Raw genomic sequence first — 19,749 nt, forward strand, 5'->3', positions numbered from 1 at the left:
TATAATGTGTAAATTGCTACCTTTTGGTTACTCCACAATATTACACATTCAAATACATTTTCAAAATTTTCATGAAAATAAGCATGAATCTGTATGATTTCTATAAGAACACGAGATTTAAAGATATAAAATTTGAATGGTTTTGCATGTTTTAACAGTAATGCCAGAGGAAGTACCAGATGAACAACCAGAGGGTTATCTTCATGAAGTTCTCATCGGATTGGGTGCCCTCGTTATCATTACAATAGTGTTAGTTGTACTATATAAAAGTAAGTAGATTTTATCTGTGATAGTAACAATTTCATGTTCGCTGATTTCTGATCTTGAATTATTCGGCGGAGTAAATGTGCACAAAAAATAGATGAGGATAAAAGAATAAAAATAAAGTAAATGCGCAATGAATAAATTCAAGTCAAACGGACTACGGACAATCGTCGGACATACTTGCTTCACGTCTGCTGTTGCCTTTACGTCTGCTGTTGTGCACGTGCAGTTTTAAGAAATTAAATATACAATTCTACATCCGTGAAAAACAAATGTTAACTTGGTTTGGCATCAAAAATTATGCAAGAATAATTGCATAGTCTGGTACACACAATTTCAGCTCCAGGTCTTGTGGTTTCAGGAAAAAAAATGCTAATAGTTATAAGCTTTACGTGCAGAATTAAGTGTTGGCGGCTGGGCGAACATTTTCCCGTAAATTTAAACAATCTTTGTAGAGATCCATTTAATGATATATAGTATATATTATTATAAAATGTTCAACATAGTCTAAACGGCTTTGGAGTTATTTAAAGTTGTTCCTATGAATTTCTGTTTAAAATAAAGTGACCCTCGCAAAAGCAATTTTGACTTTAGATTCATGATTGGAATTACATAGGAAGTGGCCCGCTAGGTATTGCTATAAACCTGCATTGCCATAGGATTATTCCGGCAATATTTTGTTTAGGAGGAGATTTTCAATGTTCAAATAACATATAATTAAAGGCTCACTCTGACCTCAGTGGCATAAGCTAAAAATAATTTAAAAACACATGAATGTACTTAAACATATTTATTCGATGGGTAGAATTGTTTCTGCAGATGAAAACATGGCTGCTTAATGGCGGTTTTAAATCTTATGGCACGTTTTCAACGTAAAACTTTGATGACCCAGTCAAATAGGCCACATTGCCTCGAAAATCAATCGTTACAATGAAATGCCAAATAGAATACGCAAAAGTATTTGTATACATGTATGTATTTTGCATGTTAAAATTATATATGAGCCACGTCACAACAAAAACAACGTAATGCGTTTGCGTTTGCGACCAGCATGGATCCAGACCAGCCTGCGCATCAGCGCAGTCTGATCAGGATCCATGCTGTTCGCGTACAAACCCTATTACAAGTAGAGAAACTGATAGCGAACAGCATGGATCCTGATCAGACTGCGCGGATGCGCAGGCTGGTCTGGATCCATGCTGGTCGCAAACGCATTACGTTGGTTTTGTCGTGACACGGCTCATATTTGTTAGCCATACTAGTGTTTAAATATTGCTTTCTTGCAGTTTTGGCTAGACACTTTGGCATTGAATGTGTAATTGGGCAGAACAAAACTTGTAGAGCAGGTACGTTTATAACAAATTCGTCCGGACCAGAAGAAAAGTTCGGTTTAGAAAGGTTTCCGGATAAGAAGGGTGTTTTATTCATATTTGTACATGTGAAGTGTAGATTGATGACAAAAAGATATTAAAAAAGTCTTTTTTAATGCTAAAGATTTCTCATTATCCTCATGATGGAAGATGGTGGAATATAATAGATTATTAACTTGCATAAAAAGTTGTTGACATGTATTTCATATTGTCATCTAGTGTCTTTTGTCAATCTCGCGATTTGTATTTTACAGATATCTTGCATGTGTTATGCATCGACGTTAACTTTCCACGGGAAGATTTGTCCAAGTTCCGATTCATTTTGGAAAACGATTTAAATATTCAAGCCAAGTTTATCCGAAAAGTAGGTATATCCGAAAAGAACGCTTCTTCAAAAGTTGCTCTTGTACTCAATCAACGAAATTATCCGAACTATTCCACCCCTTATGCAAACTCAAAGGTGCAAGGAACGGATCTAAAACATTCGGAAGATGATGCCGTTAGTGTTCTTATTTGTTTTCTGGTGTCCAGTTTCACAAACGAGAATTTATCCGAATACTTGTCAACTGTGCGTGCTGGTATTCCGCGTACAAGACGGTTTGTAGCACAAATCTGTGCTGTAACTTTTGAAGAAAAGCTACCTGTCCCGCAATCAAAAACCGCTTTAAAATGTTATTCTTTAACCAGAGAGAAACAGGATTTTGTTTCAGCGGTAAAATCCGCATTTCCAAAACAAACAATGGACCAATATAAATCTGTTGTTTACGCAAGCGGCGGAATGAGCCCAAACTTAACAGGCAAGAATGGCATCACCAATGAACTTAGTCATGGGCAATACATAAACTTATCTAGATCTAAAGCATGCAATGACAGTAACTGTAGTCAACAAACGGACAACGCAACAAACGGAAGCGTGCAACCGCTTCAAACTTTTGTACCGGAAGTAATGTTTCTAGGTGCTTCAGAATCTCGACGAGAGCGTTATGTTTCGAATGACTCGGGGCGTGGAGCTAGTGTACTTTCTTACAAGCCGGGTCACACACCAGAAGATTACAGTCCGTTATGGGAAGATGCAACTACAAACGGCCATCTCCAATGTCCATCAACCAATTACAACACTTCTATTTATAGACCGCACATGAGTGGAACAGAATGTCCGTCATGTGACATTTCATTTTTCCCGCCAGATCCGTCAGTTATTTCTGAAAACAGCTTTGACCCAAATGATATTGGCCTTGATGGATTTGACAATCTGGAGAGTGCGCCTCATCAGCTTACAGAAATAATGTGCCAAAATTGTCTGCATGAAAAAGGGAGACCATGTGCCAATTCTATGGAATCTTTAATGGACAAGATGGCGGAAATTAATAAAAGAAGTACAGTCACCACTCAACACGATCCTTGCCCAGGAGAGGTGCACAGTGTTTGGGAAGGACATGTGTAATTATTATAGACATGTACATAGTATATATAACTGATTGTCCGCGCTTTAATAGACTTGTTCATATTTTCTTAACTATTGTTGGAAACTGAATACCGTGGTAACAATCAAGTTAAAGATATATTATGCTCATCCCCGAGTAAAATATTTTAGTCATTGAAATGTATTGAAATCTATGAAATTCTTACATAATGTGACCAATTTGAATTAAAAGAATGAAAAAGTCATATATGGGAGGCTGCGTTCCCTATTACGGGACACGTAAAGTTGGTCATTTTTAAAAAAAACTGCCAGTCTTTATAATGACACTACGTATTTATATTGTGACTATTTTTAGTGTTTAGCATATCTTCTTTGTATGAAGTTAAAACATGCTTATTTTATATTTACAAAGAGATTGTATTGTCAATATTTTCTTATATCAAATTTGAAAACCTGCCACTAAGTACACACCAGAAGAAATGTTGATAATATGTTACACGTTTCATACTTCTAAAAAAAATGGACGACGTATTTAATTATATACCGAGAGACAAAATGAAATGGGTCAGGAAAAAAGGCCATAATCAACTAAAACTACTTATGGTGTACAATGACCATGTACATTACGTAGGCCTATCTATGCGGCAGACGACATGTGCTTTGTCGAATTCGATGATAGATTCGAATTTATTGTTTACTGTTTCTTAGTGCAAATGACTTAACAGAAACAAATACTTTTTTTAATTGAATTGAATATAATTCAATTAAGTATAAACTGTCTTTAAAATGGTTGTATATAGATGTTGAAAATATGTGTCGATGGGTATATTCGGTGACGTATTGAAGCATCGAACACTTTACTAAATGTATGATAGCTTATAGAAATGCTCACTAATAGAATACAGTATTATTTTGCGAAGTAAATACCATGTATTTTGCTTGATGCTTTTAATTCCTTCAGACTCGAATTTTGATTTGAATGTTTGTCATGAAAATCAAAATTATGTGAATAAATTTTTATATAAAAATCTTTTTTAGACCTGGTTATTTATTTTTATGCAATGAAAGTGTCGTCTGCATCAGAGTGTCGTTTGCCCAACGTCTCCTACTTTTACTCAATACATGCATGGGTACAAGTTTTCAAACACTTGCCTTAAATTCAGGTCTTTTTATACTCCTAAAAGCAGTCTCTTTTTATACAAAACCAATCAAAATAATGCTTAGTTCAAGGTTTAGGTTTTCTGATAAACTTGCACCATTGTACCATGTACTTTGAATACTAGTACCGAAAGAGATTTGCATATGCCATAGGATTACAGCCAGGTCAATCAGTATTCATGCACCCGAATCAGACTCCACTGTTTTTATCTTTAAGTAGCAATTTAATTTCTAAAATATCCGCAATGGATCACGGGCAATTTTGAATTCAAAACAGGACGAATTCATTTAAAGAATCATTGGCGTGATTTTAATCCAAAGCAGTGAGAAGCAAGTGATAAGAAGAATTTGCAATAAAATAATGAAAAGTTTTCCCCCCAATTTTTATCAATAAAAGGTACTTTTGGTCACTTGAAAGTCATTCAGCGTGCTAAAAGTAATACATTTATTTATAAATATGATGAATTGAACATGTTGAAGAAAACACCTAAATTGCCTCAAGATTTATACATAACGCTCCCCGAATAGGTTTTGGACAAAGGAAAGTATACCTTTTGAAGTGTCAGAGTTATGTCACAGACAAAGTTCTAAGTGTAAAAATGAACAGAGGGCAATAACTTCAAAATTAAGCAAAGGAGAGTTATGGTTCTTTTGCACTGCACTTCTTCTCAATGAGATCTATCTACCTACAATGTTTCACGTTGATTTCTGTTATGGTTTAAGAGTTATGTCCCGGACAAAGTTCAACGTGTTAAAATGAACAAAGGGCAATAACTCCAAAATCAGGTAAGAGAGTTATGGTTCTTTTGCACTGCACTTCTACTCAATGAGATCTATCTTCCTACAATGATTCATGTTGATACCTCTTGTTGTTTCAAAGTTATGTCCCGGACAAGAATAGCGGACGGACGGACAAAGCAGCGACTAAATGCTCACCCTTCAAAAAGCATTAAAACCACTAGAAGGAACTTAGCAAGCTAATCCGTTGGTACAATAAAATCTTTACCATTATAGCTACACCATGCACAACCCATCACAATAGATTAGACAATCTGCTGCACTTATTTTCGAAAACTGTAACTGTATTTTTACTTGTACCTATGGATTAGCTGGGGGAAAACAAATATTCGTAATTCCTTAGTTTGTCTATAACAATGAAATTACCTTAAGCAATATAAGGTATTAAACCTGTTCATCTACCAAGAATGTCACGATGGCCCTGGATCGCTCACCTGAGATGCATTTAGAAACCAGTTCACATTTCTTCATGCAAGTCAATTATTATGTCACATTAGGTTGTCATTCTAATATTTACTAGTATGTCACTGTTTGAAACAAAGATGTCAGATGGTAAACAATCAAAACAAACTAGTCTGTATTATTTTTTTAACTCTTTATTAAGGACAACATAGAAGCAACGTTTCCATTAATATTGAAAGCACTTTCACCAATTAAATATCACCACATGCTAATATCCCCTTTGAACAATAGAAGCTCATGACCGACCTAATTAAAACAAATTTTGTTGTTAAACATGACTTACACGATACTACTAGAGGAACCAAATAACTAACATATGCTTTAATAAATATCTTTAAACATTAAGTTGCAATAACACAAACAAAAACTGATCTGCTGAAAAACTCACAACAAAATAAAGCAAATTGCGCATGTATATAAATTACATACCAGTTCATTATCACTGCAGCTCTATCATTGGTCTATTTTAAATTTTGATAAGCCAATCAAATGTAAGGCTGGATATTGATTATACAGATGTAAAAGGAAAAGCCCTACACTGCATAATTAAATCTAAGAAGCAATATGGCTTAAGATTAACTTCAAAAACAAAAGTACCAGTATATAGAATTCCTTTAAAGAGAAATTCACTATACATATAAATAATGTCAATATTTGACCCGAAAAAAATTAACCAGAATTTGCAAGACATTAAAATCGAACAGTTCTTGCAAAATATTGAAAATTTGTTTTGGGCACCGTAAAAGTAAAATTTGAAACCTGCAGTGGGCCAGATATGTAGTTTCACAAAATTGTTCATAGAAACTTGCGAGATCAAGGGTTGACTGCAAAACTATAGCAACTTATATGAATTATATAAGGACTTACAGTAGTTTTGCAACCCTTGAGATATCTGTCCTCAAATATAAAACAAAATAAAACGAACTAAGATGGGAGACATTTGGTCTGCTTGACTGTAAAGGTCAATTATTGACATAAAATGCTGATGAATAAATAAAGTATGAACACATTTTTAAATGGTGCTTAAATAAACTTACATATACTAGTAATAGGTTGAATGTAATCTCTTAACTAACATACAGTCATACCAGAGTTAAACGTATACAGGTCCATCAGCATTTTTGATCACTTAAACTTTAACCCTCAGCCAGCAGGTGGCTAGCGGACCAAAGGTGCAGACCAAGATCAGTCCGCACATGCGAGTTGCCTGATTATTGTCTGCACTGGTCACTATTCAGTCAACACATATTTTGAAACATTATTTTAAAATGATAAGTGGTTTCATCCCGATCTGGGTATGTAATATATTGTAAACTTCCTGTCCTTATTAAAGATACATTTATTTATTATGGTAATAATAAAATGATTTTATTTCCACATAATAACTGGAAGTTAACTATGTTTTAACAATTCCATACATAAATATCAAATAATTAATTAGAGCTTATTAGTTTAGATTTGGTTTTTTTCTCCCCAAATGATGTTTCTTTATATCACAATAAAGCACTTTTTTCATAAATCACACACAAACAGGTCCTTGTAAATATTTGAAGAAAAAAAAAGGTTCCTAGAATAAAGGTTTTTCAACCTATCACAGTATGGTATCATGGTTTTGTAGGTAACAAATATGTGAGTCTACAAGGAAATTTCATATGAGCCGCGCCATGACAAAACCAACATAATGGGTGATTACAAGTAGAGTAACTGATAGCGAACAGCATGGATCCTGATCAGACTGCGCGGATGCGCAGGCTGGTCTGGATCCATGCTGGTCGAAAATGCACTATGTTGGTTTTGTCGTGACGCGGCTCATATATGGTCTTCAATTTTTGGTTAAAAATGCCCTTATCTTTTGCAATCAAACAGTTTTATAATTCAAATTAATTCAAAAACATGTCAAAACAATTTGATAACAATAATTATTTACACTTATTTCAAATATGGTCAAAACATAGCCAAAAAGGAGAGAATGTTATTTTGACAAGGTTTAAAATTCAAAATAATCTATATAATACCACTATCAATATTATGTTATTAGAGAAACTGACACCAAAAGAAAAACCTCTTTAAGTGAATATTTTAGTTAAATAATAGTACTGTAATTATATACAAGTACTGAAATAGGAGAAAAAAAAAGGTACATTTTTGTAATATAAGTCTATATAATTATATTGCACAATGAATCACGTGACTAGCCTAGCATGAAGACTTTGTAATTGGTTTGGTTGTATATTTATCGGAATTATCTGCCCCTTGCCTCCAGTAGCCGGAACTTTGACGCGCCCAACCAGAATACTATCTTTTGTCTTCTCATGTAACACCTGGAAATGGAAATAATAAAAACACAGGTGAATTTTACAACTCATCATGACCATAAGGTAATAGTACTATATCATCACATTTAAGATGACCTTTTAAGTTTATATGCAAATTTCTTTTAGTTTGATTGTGTTGGAAACTATAAGCTTATTGCAACACTCTCAAATCTGTTCCTGGAACCAACCAGTACTTAGTAAAGTAATGCATGTAATTTCTTGCTCAAGGAAACAACAACTTGCAAAAGAAATTTTTTGTGTTGCTTTTGCTCTTTCGTTATTTTCACATTCCTGTGTTGCAGATATTCACAGTTATTACTCTATCAAAATTTAATTTTACAGACTGTTTGTTTGTTGTTTCTTTATTTATGAAATAATATTGGTGTGCAGGTTATTCTTAGGCTATTCATCTGATATGAAGAAATTGACCACGAAGACTGCCAGCTTGGGTGGTTAATTTCTTCACATCTAAACAATATCATTGTTTCCCCTGTAAAATCATACAAACGTACCCTGGCAAACTCTGGGGTTGGGAAGACGGAGAAGTCTGTCCTGACCTGTCCACCTGTTCTATTTGCAGCTAATAACATTGTTACTTGTACTTGTAACTGAAATCAAATAAAAGTATTGATAACATATTTATCAATTAAGAAATAGTACAAAGCACTATAGGCCTCATAGAATCATAGTGATGTTTAGTCATCCAACAAACATTTAACGAACCAAAGCTGAAGGCTGAGGTCAATTCAATGTTTGGAGCTGAATGGAAGGTCAACTTGGATCTGAAGGATATTTATTGTTTAATAACAAAAATACTAACAAGAGGGCCATGATGGCCCTGAAGTTGCTCACCTGTATATAGGCCCCCCGGAACGGGGCCAGTTTAAACCCCATGGCTTTTATTTGAACAAACTTGGTAGACACCCATTAGAAGATGTTTCATGCTAGACATCAAAGGTCTAGCTCGTTGGATTTTTTGAAAGAAGTTTTTTAAGTTTTTTCTTTACACATATATTTAAAAACAATGACACCCCTGGGGCAGGGCCAGTTTTGACCCCAGGGCTTTTATTTGAACAATCTTTGTAGGCACTTACTAGAAGATGTTTCACGCTTAATATCTACACTCTAGCTATTCGGGTTTTTTCGAAGAAGATTTTTAAGTTTTTGCTATACACATATAAGGAAAATCAATGTCCCCCGGGGCGGGGCCAATTTTGACCCCAGGGCTCTTATTTGAACAAACTTGGTAGACATCCATTAGAACATGTTTCATGCTAAATATCTTAGCTCTAGCTCTTTGGGTTCTTTAAAAGAAGATTTTTAAGTTTTTACTATATGCATATAGGAAAAATCAATGACCCCCTGGGGCGGGGCCAATTTTAACCCCAGGGCTTTTATTTGAACAAACTTTGTAGACACCCATTAGAAGATGTTTCATGCTAAATATCTTAGCTCTAGCTCTTTGGGTTCTTTAAAAGAAGATTTTTTAAGTTTTTACTATTTACATATAGGGAAAATCAATGAACCCCTAGGGCGGGGCCAATTTTGACCCCAGGGCTTTTATTTGAACAAACTTGGTAGACACTCACTAGAAGATGTTTCATGCCAAATATCTAAGCTCTAGCTCTTTGGCTTTTTTAGAAGAAGATATTTAAAGTTTTTTCATTTGGTTGCCATGGCAACCAGAGTTCTGCATGGAATTAAATTCTTTGAACAATTTTCAAAGTAGATCACCAAAGGAACATTCCTGTTAAGTTTGGATGAAATTGGCTTAGTGGTTTATGAGGAGATGTCATTTAAAGTAAACGTTTACGGACGCCGGACGAAAAGCGATCACAAAAGCTCACCCTGTCACAAAGTGACAGGTGAGCTAATAAAATGTACTATAAAATGATGGTATTGTGTTTTTGTAGATTATTTTTATGGTTACATGCCGCTAAATTTTATCAGTCTAACAAAAATGTAACAGTGCCCGCTATACATGTACTACTTTTATCTGACCTTTAACGTCATTTTAATCAATTCCTGTAAGTGTAAGGTCTGTTTCAAACAAAATCATATAACAATAACTATTGCACTAGCATTAAAAATTCAAAACAAAGGCCAGTTGACTTGCATGGGAAACAGAAAATAGGCCTGTAGCAAAGCTTTTTGTACCTGAATACTTTAGAAGTTGGAAATTGTGTGTAACCTCAGATTATAATAAACAATATTTTGCCCGATATTAAACCATACCTCTTGTGTTTTCTTTTCTAGAACTGTTAGGTTGGCAGTGTTGCGTACAAGTTGTTGTTGTGGGTTGGTTACCATAGATACTGGGTCGGTTCCAGGCTTCCTCTTACTGATGTCAATAACCTTCGGGCAAGCACTCATCTTATGAACAGTCTGTAATATAAATTTCATCAAGTTTTTTTTTTTCTCCGTGCTTCTTCCATATAATGTACATGTATATACAAGATCAAAGTTTAAGAGAGATAATAACATCAAACATTTATTTATTTAACGTCACTTTAGTGCAATAACGGAATAAGTCCTTCTAAATTTAATAGGAGTTAATCACTTATTGCACTAAGGTGACAATTAATTCATTGATATTACTATAACATACACTGTAAATATTCATGTTGATGTTTACACTTCAATGCAGTTTTTACACGAAAATCTACAGTACTTAATGATTAATGTTTTCCTGCAAAATAAATATAACAAGAGCTGTCTGTAGGACAGCACGCTCGACTATTCTAAGTGCTTGATAGTAAAAGAGCCTTGATATTGTTAAATTTTTTAAGTTTACAAAAGGGCTAATTTTTTTTATAAATTCTTGTTATAGGCCTTAGAGAGAGTCTAATTAAACAGTATTGGCTTGACTATTCGGAAGGTAATGTCACAAGGGTGTTTTATTGAGTATAATAATACTAATTACCTATGAATACATAAATTTGACAGAAAAGGTACAAAGGCTTGTTATTAAGATGTTTTATCAAGTAAATCACTGCTTTATTATTATGAATGCATAAAATTGTCCCAAAAAAGGCACAAACCCTTCAGTAGTTATTGAGATAACAGCTTACAAATGAATTTCTAAGTTGAAAAAGGGGAGAAAAATCAGCCTAAATGCAAGATAGAATTATGGATCTTTGTCAGTGACCTACAATTATGACCCTAAATGCATATGTGAAGTTTTAAATAAATATCTTTAATAGTTATGGAGATATGTAAAACTTGCATGTAAACATTAACCAAGAGACTAAGTAGAAAAGGGGATATGAATCAGCCTTAATGCAAGATAGAGTTATGGAACTTGGTCAGTGACATACAATAATGACCCTCCAATTATGACCCTAAGTGCATGTGTAAAGTTTCAAGTAAATATCTTTGAAGACCTTTAGCCTTTAACCAAAATTTCTAAGTTTCAAAGGGGCAAATAATTCTGCAAATATTGCAGGCAGAGTTATGCAATTTTGCAAACTGATGTACATTGTTACTATAACAAGAGCTGTCGGTAGGACAGCACGCTCGACTATTCTAAGTGCTTGATAGTAAAAGAGCCTTGATAATGTTAAATTTTCTAAGTTCACCAAAGGGCTAATCTTTTTTTATAAATTCATGTTATAGGCCTTAGAGGAAGTCTAATTATACAGTATTGGCTTGACTATTTGGAAGGACATTAGGGTGTTTTATTGAATATAATAATACTCATTACCTATTAATACATAAATTTGACAGAAAAGGTACAAAGGCTTGTTATTAAGATGTTTTATCAAGTAAATCACTTCTTTATTATTATGAATGCATAAAGTTGTCCCAAAAAAGGCACAAACCCTTCAGTAGTTATGGAGCTAACAGCTTACAAGCAAAACTTTATCATGAATTTCTAAGTTGAAAAGGGGAAGAAAAATCAGCCTAAATGCAAGATAGAATTATGGATCTTTGTCAGTGACCTACAATTCTGACCCTAAATGCATATGTGAAGTTTTAAATAAATATCTTTAATAGTTATTGAGATATGTAAAACTTGCATGTAAACATTAACCAAGAGACTAAGTAGAAAAGGGGATATGAATCAGCCTTAATGCAAGATAGAGTTATGGAACTTGGTCAGTGACATACAATTATGACCCTCAAATTATGACCCTAAGTACATGTGTAAAGTTTCAAGTTAATATCTTTGAAGACCTTAAACCTTTAACCAAAATTTCTAAGTTTCAAAGGGGCAAATAATTCTGCAAATATTGCAGACAGAGTTATGCAATTTTGCAAAATGATGTACATTGTTACTATAAAAAAGTGTTGTAAATTTCAATTGAATATCTCAAGCAATAATTGAGATATTTGACTTTACAAAAAATATTTAACCAAAATTTCTAAGTTTCAAAGGGGCATAATTCTGTCAATATTGTAGGCAGAGTTATCCAACTTGTCAATCTGATGTACCTTGTTACTATAAATAAGTATTGTAAGTTTCAATTGAATATCTCAAGCAATAATTGAGATATTTGACTTAACAAAAAACTTTAACCAAAATTTCTAAGTTAAAAAGGGGCATAATTCTGTCAATATTGTAGGCAGAGTTATCCAACTTGTCAATTTGATGTACCTTATTACTATAAATAAGTATTGTAAGTTTCAATTGAATATCTCAAACAATAATTGAGATATTTGACTTTACAAAAAACTTTAACCAAAATTTCTATGTTAAAAAGGGGCATAATTCTGTCAATATTGTAGGTAGAGTTATCCAACTTGTCAATCTGATGTACCTTGTTACTATAAATAAGTATTGTAAGTTTCAATTGAATATCTCAAGCAATAATTGAGATATTTGACTTTACAAAAAACTTTAACCAACGCAGACGCCGACGCGGACGCCGACGCCGGGGCGACTACAATAGCTCTCATATTCTTCGAATAGTCGAGCTAAAAAAGCATTTTAATTTTCAATTGAATATCTCAAGCAATAATTGAGATATTTGACTTTACAAAAAAACTTTAACCACAATTTCTAAGTTCCAAAGGGGCAAAATTCTGTCAATATTGTAGGCAGAGTTATCAAACTTGTCAATCTGATGTACCTTGTTACTATAAATAAGTATTGTAAGTTTCAATTGAATATCTCAAGGAATAATTGAGATATTTGACTTTACAAAAAACTTTAACCAAAATTTCTAAGTTAAAAAGGGGCATAATTCTGTCAATATTGTAGGCAGAGTTATCCAACTTGCCAATCTGATGTACCTTGTTACTATAAATAAGTATTGTAAGTTTCAATTGAATATCTCAAGAAATAATTGAGATATTTGACTTTACAAAAAACTTTAACCAAAATTTCTAAGTTAAAAAGGGGCATAATTCTGTCAATATTGTAGGCAGAGTTATCAAACTTGTCTATCTGATGTACCTTGTTACTATAAATAAGTATTGTAAGTTTCAATTGAATATCTCAAGTAATAATTGAGATATTTGACTTTACAAAAAACTTTAACCAACGCAGACGCCGACGCGGACGCCGACGCCGGGGCGACTACAATAGCTCTCATATTCTTCGAATAGTCGAGCTAAAAACAACAGAAAAACAAAAACAATTATTTACATTGAGTAAGTCTGATGTTTGTTTGGTAAGACTACCGAGCTCAATCTTTCCTGGTACACCCGTTGGCAGTTCTGGTAGTTCAACGCATGTCTGCCGCGCTTTTCCTATCTGTCTCTTGGGAACACGTAACGGTGGTAATCTGGCCATCTGGTCCTTGAATAATATTTAAAGCTAAGTTGTTCAAAAAAATACAAGTGTAACATTTAATGACATACATGTATCTTTCTTTGTGGCGAAAAAGTTCGCCCCAGTTCAGGACATAACGGTATCTTACTTATGTTTAAAGGGAGACACAGGTAAAATTTTCATTTCTTAGTTTTAAATTTTTCATTTATTATTCTGCAAATGCCCTCAAAATGACTCAAAAAACCAAAACTTTTCTCCCTATAAAGAATAAAATGGTGGTTTCCTAATTTGACCCACGTGGGTCAGGTTTGAGCGCTAGGATTTCACAATATTTGTCTCAGTGCACTCTGGAAATGTTAAAGAACATGTCAAATGAATGACTTAGACTTGTTTCAATCATACAATATCCACAATATCTGTTATTGTAACTTCAAGGGTTTGTTCAAGTCACATGACTTGTTTTAAAACTATTCAGTGATTCTATTGGCGTCTATATTTTGTTCAACATAAACAGATATATTTATGCTTCAAACCCAAAATATATAGAATTTAAACAAAATTCATGCTGGAACTTTAAAAAATGCCATTTTAGAGCGATTTGAGTACTTAAGATCATTTTAAAATGTTTGTCATTATTTTGCCAGAATACCCCTTTAAGACAAGTATTCAGCCACATCACTCAAGAGACATAGCTCAGCCACTGAAAAGATTTCTCAGCACATTGTTCCAGTTGTTGTTTACCTGCTCATTTTTCTCAGCCCTTAAATTTGCAGCCCAATTTAAAACGTAAAGAAAGGGACATAATTTCTTTACATTTTAATACAAAACAAGTATCTCGTTACTTTGCACATACTTCCCTATGCTTGACTGTTAAACAAGTCCTTGCAACTTATATAAATCTTACCTAAATCCACTTCATGGTACCAAAACCCTATCTACCTTCATATGAGCCGCGTCACGACAAAACCAACGTTATGCATTTGCGACCAGCATGGATCCAGACCAGCCTGCGCATCAGCACAGTCTGATCAGGATCCATGCTGTTTGCTATCAGTTTCTCTACTTGTAATAGAGTTGGTAAGCGAACAGCATAGATCCTGATCAGACTGCGCGGATGCGCAGGCTGGTCTGGATCCATGCTGGTCGCAAACCCATTATGTTGGTTTTGTCATGACGCAGGTCAATTATTTACAATGAGTTTTACCACACAGTGGTATTGTCGATTTTTTTTCAAAAGCCAGCTGTTTGCCAAACAGATATTATTATACATGTATTACATACACAACATATTTTGGAATAAGCAACAATGCCTTACCCTCATAGAATCTGCCTTCAGTCTAAGATTATCTCCCTTCACATTATGAAGAGCTTCCTTTAATGAATCAATCTGAAATACAGAAATAAAATTATCCTTAAACCCTTTATTCCTTTGAACTCTTTACCAACAGTATAGAGCCAGGCCAGCCTGAATATCAATGCAGTCTGACCAGGCTTTTATAGTACAATATATATACTATTGGTCTCTCAATTTGTATTTTGATATTGAAATCCCTTCAAGTTTGAATGAACTGCTCCAAATTCAAAGCTTGGCAAATCCATAACACAAATTCAGCATATAAAGTCTAAAAAACACTAATAAATATAATGTTAAATTGTTTTAACTCAAATTGGCTATGACTGTTTAAACATTATCCTGAAATTCAAAAAATTCTGTAAACAAGAGGGCCATGATGGCCCTGAGGTCGCTCACCTGTATATAGGCCCCCGGAGCGGGGCCAGTTTAAACCCCAGGGCTTTTATTTGAGCAAACTTGGAAGACACCCATTAGAAGATGTTTCATGATGTTAAGTTTTTACTAAACACATATAATGAAAAACAATGACCTCCGCACCCCCCCCCCCCCCCCCCCTTGGCAGGGCCCATTTAAACCCAAGGGCTTTTATTTGGACAAACTTGGTAGACACCAAAAAAAATATGTTTCCTGCTTAAAATCTAACCTCTAGCTCATTTGGTTTCTTAAAAGAAGATTTTTTAAGTTTTTTCTATACACATATAGTTAAAAACAATGACACCTCTGGGGCGGGGCCAGTTTTAACCCAAGGGCTTTTATTTGAACAAACTTTGTAGACACTTACTAGAAGATGTTTCATTCTTAATATCTAAATTGTTGCTATTTGGGTTTTTTCAAAGAAGATTTTTAAGTTTTTGCCATACACATATAAGGAAAATCAATGACCCCCGGGGCGGGACCAATTTTGACCCCAGGGCTCTTATTTGAACAAACTTTGTAGACACCCATTAGAAGATGTTTCATGCTAAATATCTTAGCTCTAGCTCTTTGGGTTCTTTAAAAGAAGATTTTTCAAGTTTTTACTATATGCATATAGGGAAAATCAATGACCCCCTGGGGCGGGGCCAATTTTGACCCCAGGGCTTTTATTTGAACAAACTTGGTAGACACCCATTAGAAGATGTTTCATGCTAAATATCTTAGCTCTAGCTCAATGGGTTCTTTAAAAGAAGATTTTTTTGGTTTTTACTATATGCATATAGGGAAAATCAATGACCCCCTGGGGCGGGGCCAATTTTGACCCCAGGGCTTTTATTTGAACAAACTTGGGAGACACTCACTAGAAAATGTTTTATGCCAAATATCTAAGCTCTAGCTCTTTGGGTTTTTTAAAAGAAGATATTTAAAGTTTTTTCTTTTGGTTGCCATGGCAACCAGAGTTCTGCATGGAATTAAATTCTTTGAACAATTTTTAAAGGTGACCACCAAAGGAACATTCCTGTGAAGTTTGGATGAAATTGGCTTAGTGGTTTATGAGGAGATGTCATTTAAAGTAAAAGTTTACGGACGGACGGACGCCGGACGAAAAGCGATCACAAAAGCTCACCCTGTCACTTTGTGACAGGTGAGCTAAAAACAACAACAACAAATTACAGTAGAACTTCGGTAAGTCGAAGTTGGAGGGACTTGCGTAAAAACTTTGACACATCGGGACTTCGACTCATGAATCTGTCCGAATTTCATGACAAAATTTCAATCCGTGACTAGTCCTAATTATAAGATCTATAACTTAACCTATTTCATGTTTTTCTTTCATTCATTTATCTGATATTTTACATTATACAATGATTAATATGACATGTTAAATAACTTTTCAAGGCTAATGATTTGGACTACATGTTGACGTATACAATGAAGTTACAAAAGGCATAACAATACAAAATTGCAATAACTAAACCAGCTTATAGTAAATATTTCGCGTGTGATTATCACGCGACACGGGGTCACGGAAGAACTCAAATGATATTTCTTACTGTTTACATGTCCTTTCAAATACCCCTACAGCAATTAAAATAGTAACGATTAAAGCATTTTTTCACACATTTTAATGCATATAAAGGCTGTTTGAACACTAGGCTGTGTTATTAACACCTGCCTCTAAAGTTGATCTGAAATAGTCTTCGCGGCCAGAAAAGGTGTGACATCAAAGGTGTCAAAATAATCGAAGAAACTTCAACTAATTTGTGGTAAATTGTACTGGATTTATTCTATACGACCACAAAAAAACCTCGACACATCGAAAAATTCAACACATAAAATCTCGACTCATAAATAGGTTTTATAAGGAGTAAATAAGGGAAAAAATCGGGACTTTCAGTTTACTTCGACACATCGAGAAAATCGACTTATCGAAGTTCTACTGTAAGTGGTTTTCTTTTATCTCACTTTTTTTTTTATAAAACTTACCTGTGCAAGAAGTGCTGGTGAATCTTGTACAGAGAAACTGCTACTAGGTGACAGAGTTCCAGAAGATGCTGCAGCTGTGAAATGAAATTATAACAAATTGAATAACATTTAAAACCTGGCAGACTTACCTAAACGATGCCAAAACTGTTTGGAGTAAGACCCATTTGTAACATATTTTCAAAAATTTCACAAGCAGCCTTGGCTTTCCAATCAGCCTTGTTAATAAAAGTATTAACTCTGAGAAAGTTTTATCATTTTTTCTGTCTTATAGGTCATTAATCTAAGTCAGTCACTCACTTTGCCTAATCATTATATCCTCTACTGCTTAACCGCTTTTCTGCTGTATAAAGACCCTCTCCCATTCATTATTGTATCAAAAGCCAACAAGTGAAAGGGGGACAAAAGGCTTCCAATGAAAGTGACTGGGCAAACAGAAGTCCTCCCATGAAAATGACAGGACAAATAAAAGCCCTCCAGGAAAATTAAAGGGCAAATAAAAGCTCTTAAGTGAAAATGACAGGGCAAATAAAAGCCCTCCAATAAAAATGACAGGGCAACTAAAAGCCCTCCAGTGAAAATGATAGGGCAAGAAAAAGACCTCCAAGAAAATAACAGGGTGATCAAAAGCCTTCCCATGAAAAAAGTAAGGGTGAAAAAAAAATTACTAAATTACTGAATTACTGAAAATGACTGAAAGGAAAAATCGTATTTCATGAAAAAAGTGCTAAATTAATCAAAATCACTCGCACACATACCTGACTGCCCAGCCTGCCTTGTGAGTCCTTCAAGTAATGTTTTCTTAGACAATACACTGAGCCTCTCCTTCAGTTCTAGTTTCTCTTGCTCCAATGTATCTATGTCAGCTTGTAGGGCATCCATAGTTTGTTCAAACTCCCTGAAAACATATGCATGGGTTATATAAAGTAAAGCTGGTTGTTGTGAAGAGAAATAAAAAACTTGAAATGTGTCCATAGGGCTCAGATGCCCCCACATACCACTGTTTTGTCAGTCTGCAGACGACCAGCATGTCATATTGACAAGGTCAAATCTTTATCCCCCCAGCCCCTGGGCATTAAAAAAAACAATGCAAGTTCAAATTATCCCCCCAGCCCCTGGGCATTAAAAAAAACAATGCAAGTTCAAATTATCCCCCCAGCCCCTGGGCATTAAAAAAAACAATGCAAGTTCAAATATAAGTAACTGACACACCATGGAACAATCAATGAATACTTTTGGTATAGATATGTTTAAAGCAGTATACCTCCAGATTCATGCTTATTTTCATGAACATTTTGAAAAAATATTTAAAAAGTAAAATATTGTGAAGTGAACAAAGATATTAATTTACATGTTGAAAACAGTGCCTACAATCCAGAAAATAACCAACTAAAGGTCAAAATATACAAAAATAGCCCTTATTGCTCTAGTAACGCAGTAGAAACATGGTGATAAGTTCTGAAAAATTAGTCATTAAATCGCACATAATTTATTAGTAAATTATTACTTGAATCTTTAACTTTTCTTCTCAAGCTATATTGTCTTGAAATGTTTTGACTCATCTGGAGGCATGCAGCTTTAATACCACAGACCGATATTTAACTACTCTTCAATTTTTCATGAAGTAAAATAAGCCTATGTCTATCAATTTCTGGCAAGCACATCCTCAACACTCAAATGAACCGTGTCACGACAAAACCAACATAATGAGTTTGCGACCAGCATGGATCCAGACCAGCCTGCTGTTCGCTTACCAACCCTATTACAAGTAGAGAAACTGATAGCGAACAGCATGGATCCTGATCAGACTGCCCGGATGCCAATTTGCATTTTTGAAACTGTCAAATGTATAATCTAAAACTGTAACACATACTTCTCTTTCTTCCTCAGTAGATTCTGAGCATCTTCAAGTTTTCTCTGTACATTGTCCACCTTGTCTTCGGCATCTTTTGAGGCCGTCTCTAGTTTCTTCTCTACCAGTCCTATACGCACCTGTTGCTCACTAAGTTCCTCTTGCTGTAACAACAAGTATATCAGTAAGAATGATGCATGCATGGGTACAAGTTAAAAATATCTGAAAACCCTGAATTAGTATTACAAATGTAGTTCAACTGGGTTTTATATAGAAAATTAGAAGTTTCAAGAGTAGCAAAAACCTAAATTCAGGCAAAAGCCTATAAACTTGTACCAATAAATCAATGTTGCTTTGACTATGTATGCTTAGTACAATGCTTTTCAATGAGGAAAAATAGGAAAATCTATTTTAAGAAACTTAACTTAAACTTAATTGCCAAGAAACCCAATCAAAGAATTATGGCCCAATGGAAGATACCAACACATCAAATATCTAAAATATAAGTCAATTAATGGTGGTAGCCTTAAATATGTATGCAGGAAGGATAAACTGGCTGCTAAATGTAGTGATATGATAGAGTTTATTGAAAAATGTTTTCTACTTTTATTTGTACATGGGATGGATGGGAGTTTGA

General features: G+C 34.4%; 2 protein-coding genes across 2 annotated transcripts in view; one reads left to right on the plus strand and one right to left on the minus strand.

The window, feature by feature from the left end:
- Positions 1-139: 139 nt before the first annotated feature.
- On the plus strand, positions 140-4,094 carry LOC132735212 (uncharacterized). Its single transcript, XM_060722152.1, has 3 exons — positions 140-269; positions 1,551-1,610; positions 1,889-4,094. Exons 1-3 carry the CDS (start codon positions 161-163, stop codon positions 3,076-3,078), a joined length of 1,359 nt encoding a protein of 452 aa, XP_060578135.1. The 5' UTR covers positions 140-160; the 3' UTR covers positions 3,079-4,094.
- Positions 4,095-5,591: 1,497 nt separating this feature from the next.
- The window catches only part of LOC132735209 (dynactin subunit 1-like), a 79,162-nt gene continuing 65,004 nt past the window's right edge, over positions 5,592-19,749 (minus strand). The window contains 8 exon segments of the mRNA XM_060722148.1: positions 5,592-7,796; positions 8,303-8,398; positions 10,026-10,175; positions 13,381-13,533; positions 14,822-14,893; positions 17,264-17,337; positions 18,019-18,158; positions 19,134-19,276. Coding sequence (XP_060578131.1) covers positions 7,659-7,796; positions 8,303-8,398; positions 10,026-10,175; positions 13,381-13,533; positions 14,822-14,893; positions 17,264-17,337; positions 18,019-18,158; positions 19,134-19,276 — 966 coding nt within the window. The 3' untranslated portion in view covers positions 5,592-7,658.

This window comes from Ruditapes philippinarum, unplaced genomic scaffold (genome assembly GCF_026571515.1).
Source record: "Ruditapes philippinarum isolate M1 unplaced genomic scaffold, ASM2657151v2 ctg3392_1_1_1_1, whole genome shotgun sequence".
In the NCBI taxonomy this organism is placed as follows: domain Eukaryota; kingdom Metazoa; phylum Mollusca; class Bivalvia; order Venerida; family Veneridae; genus Ruditapes; species Ruditapes philippinarum.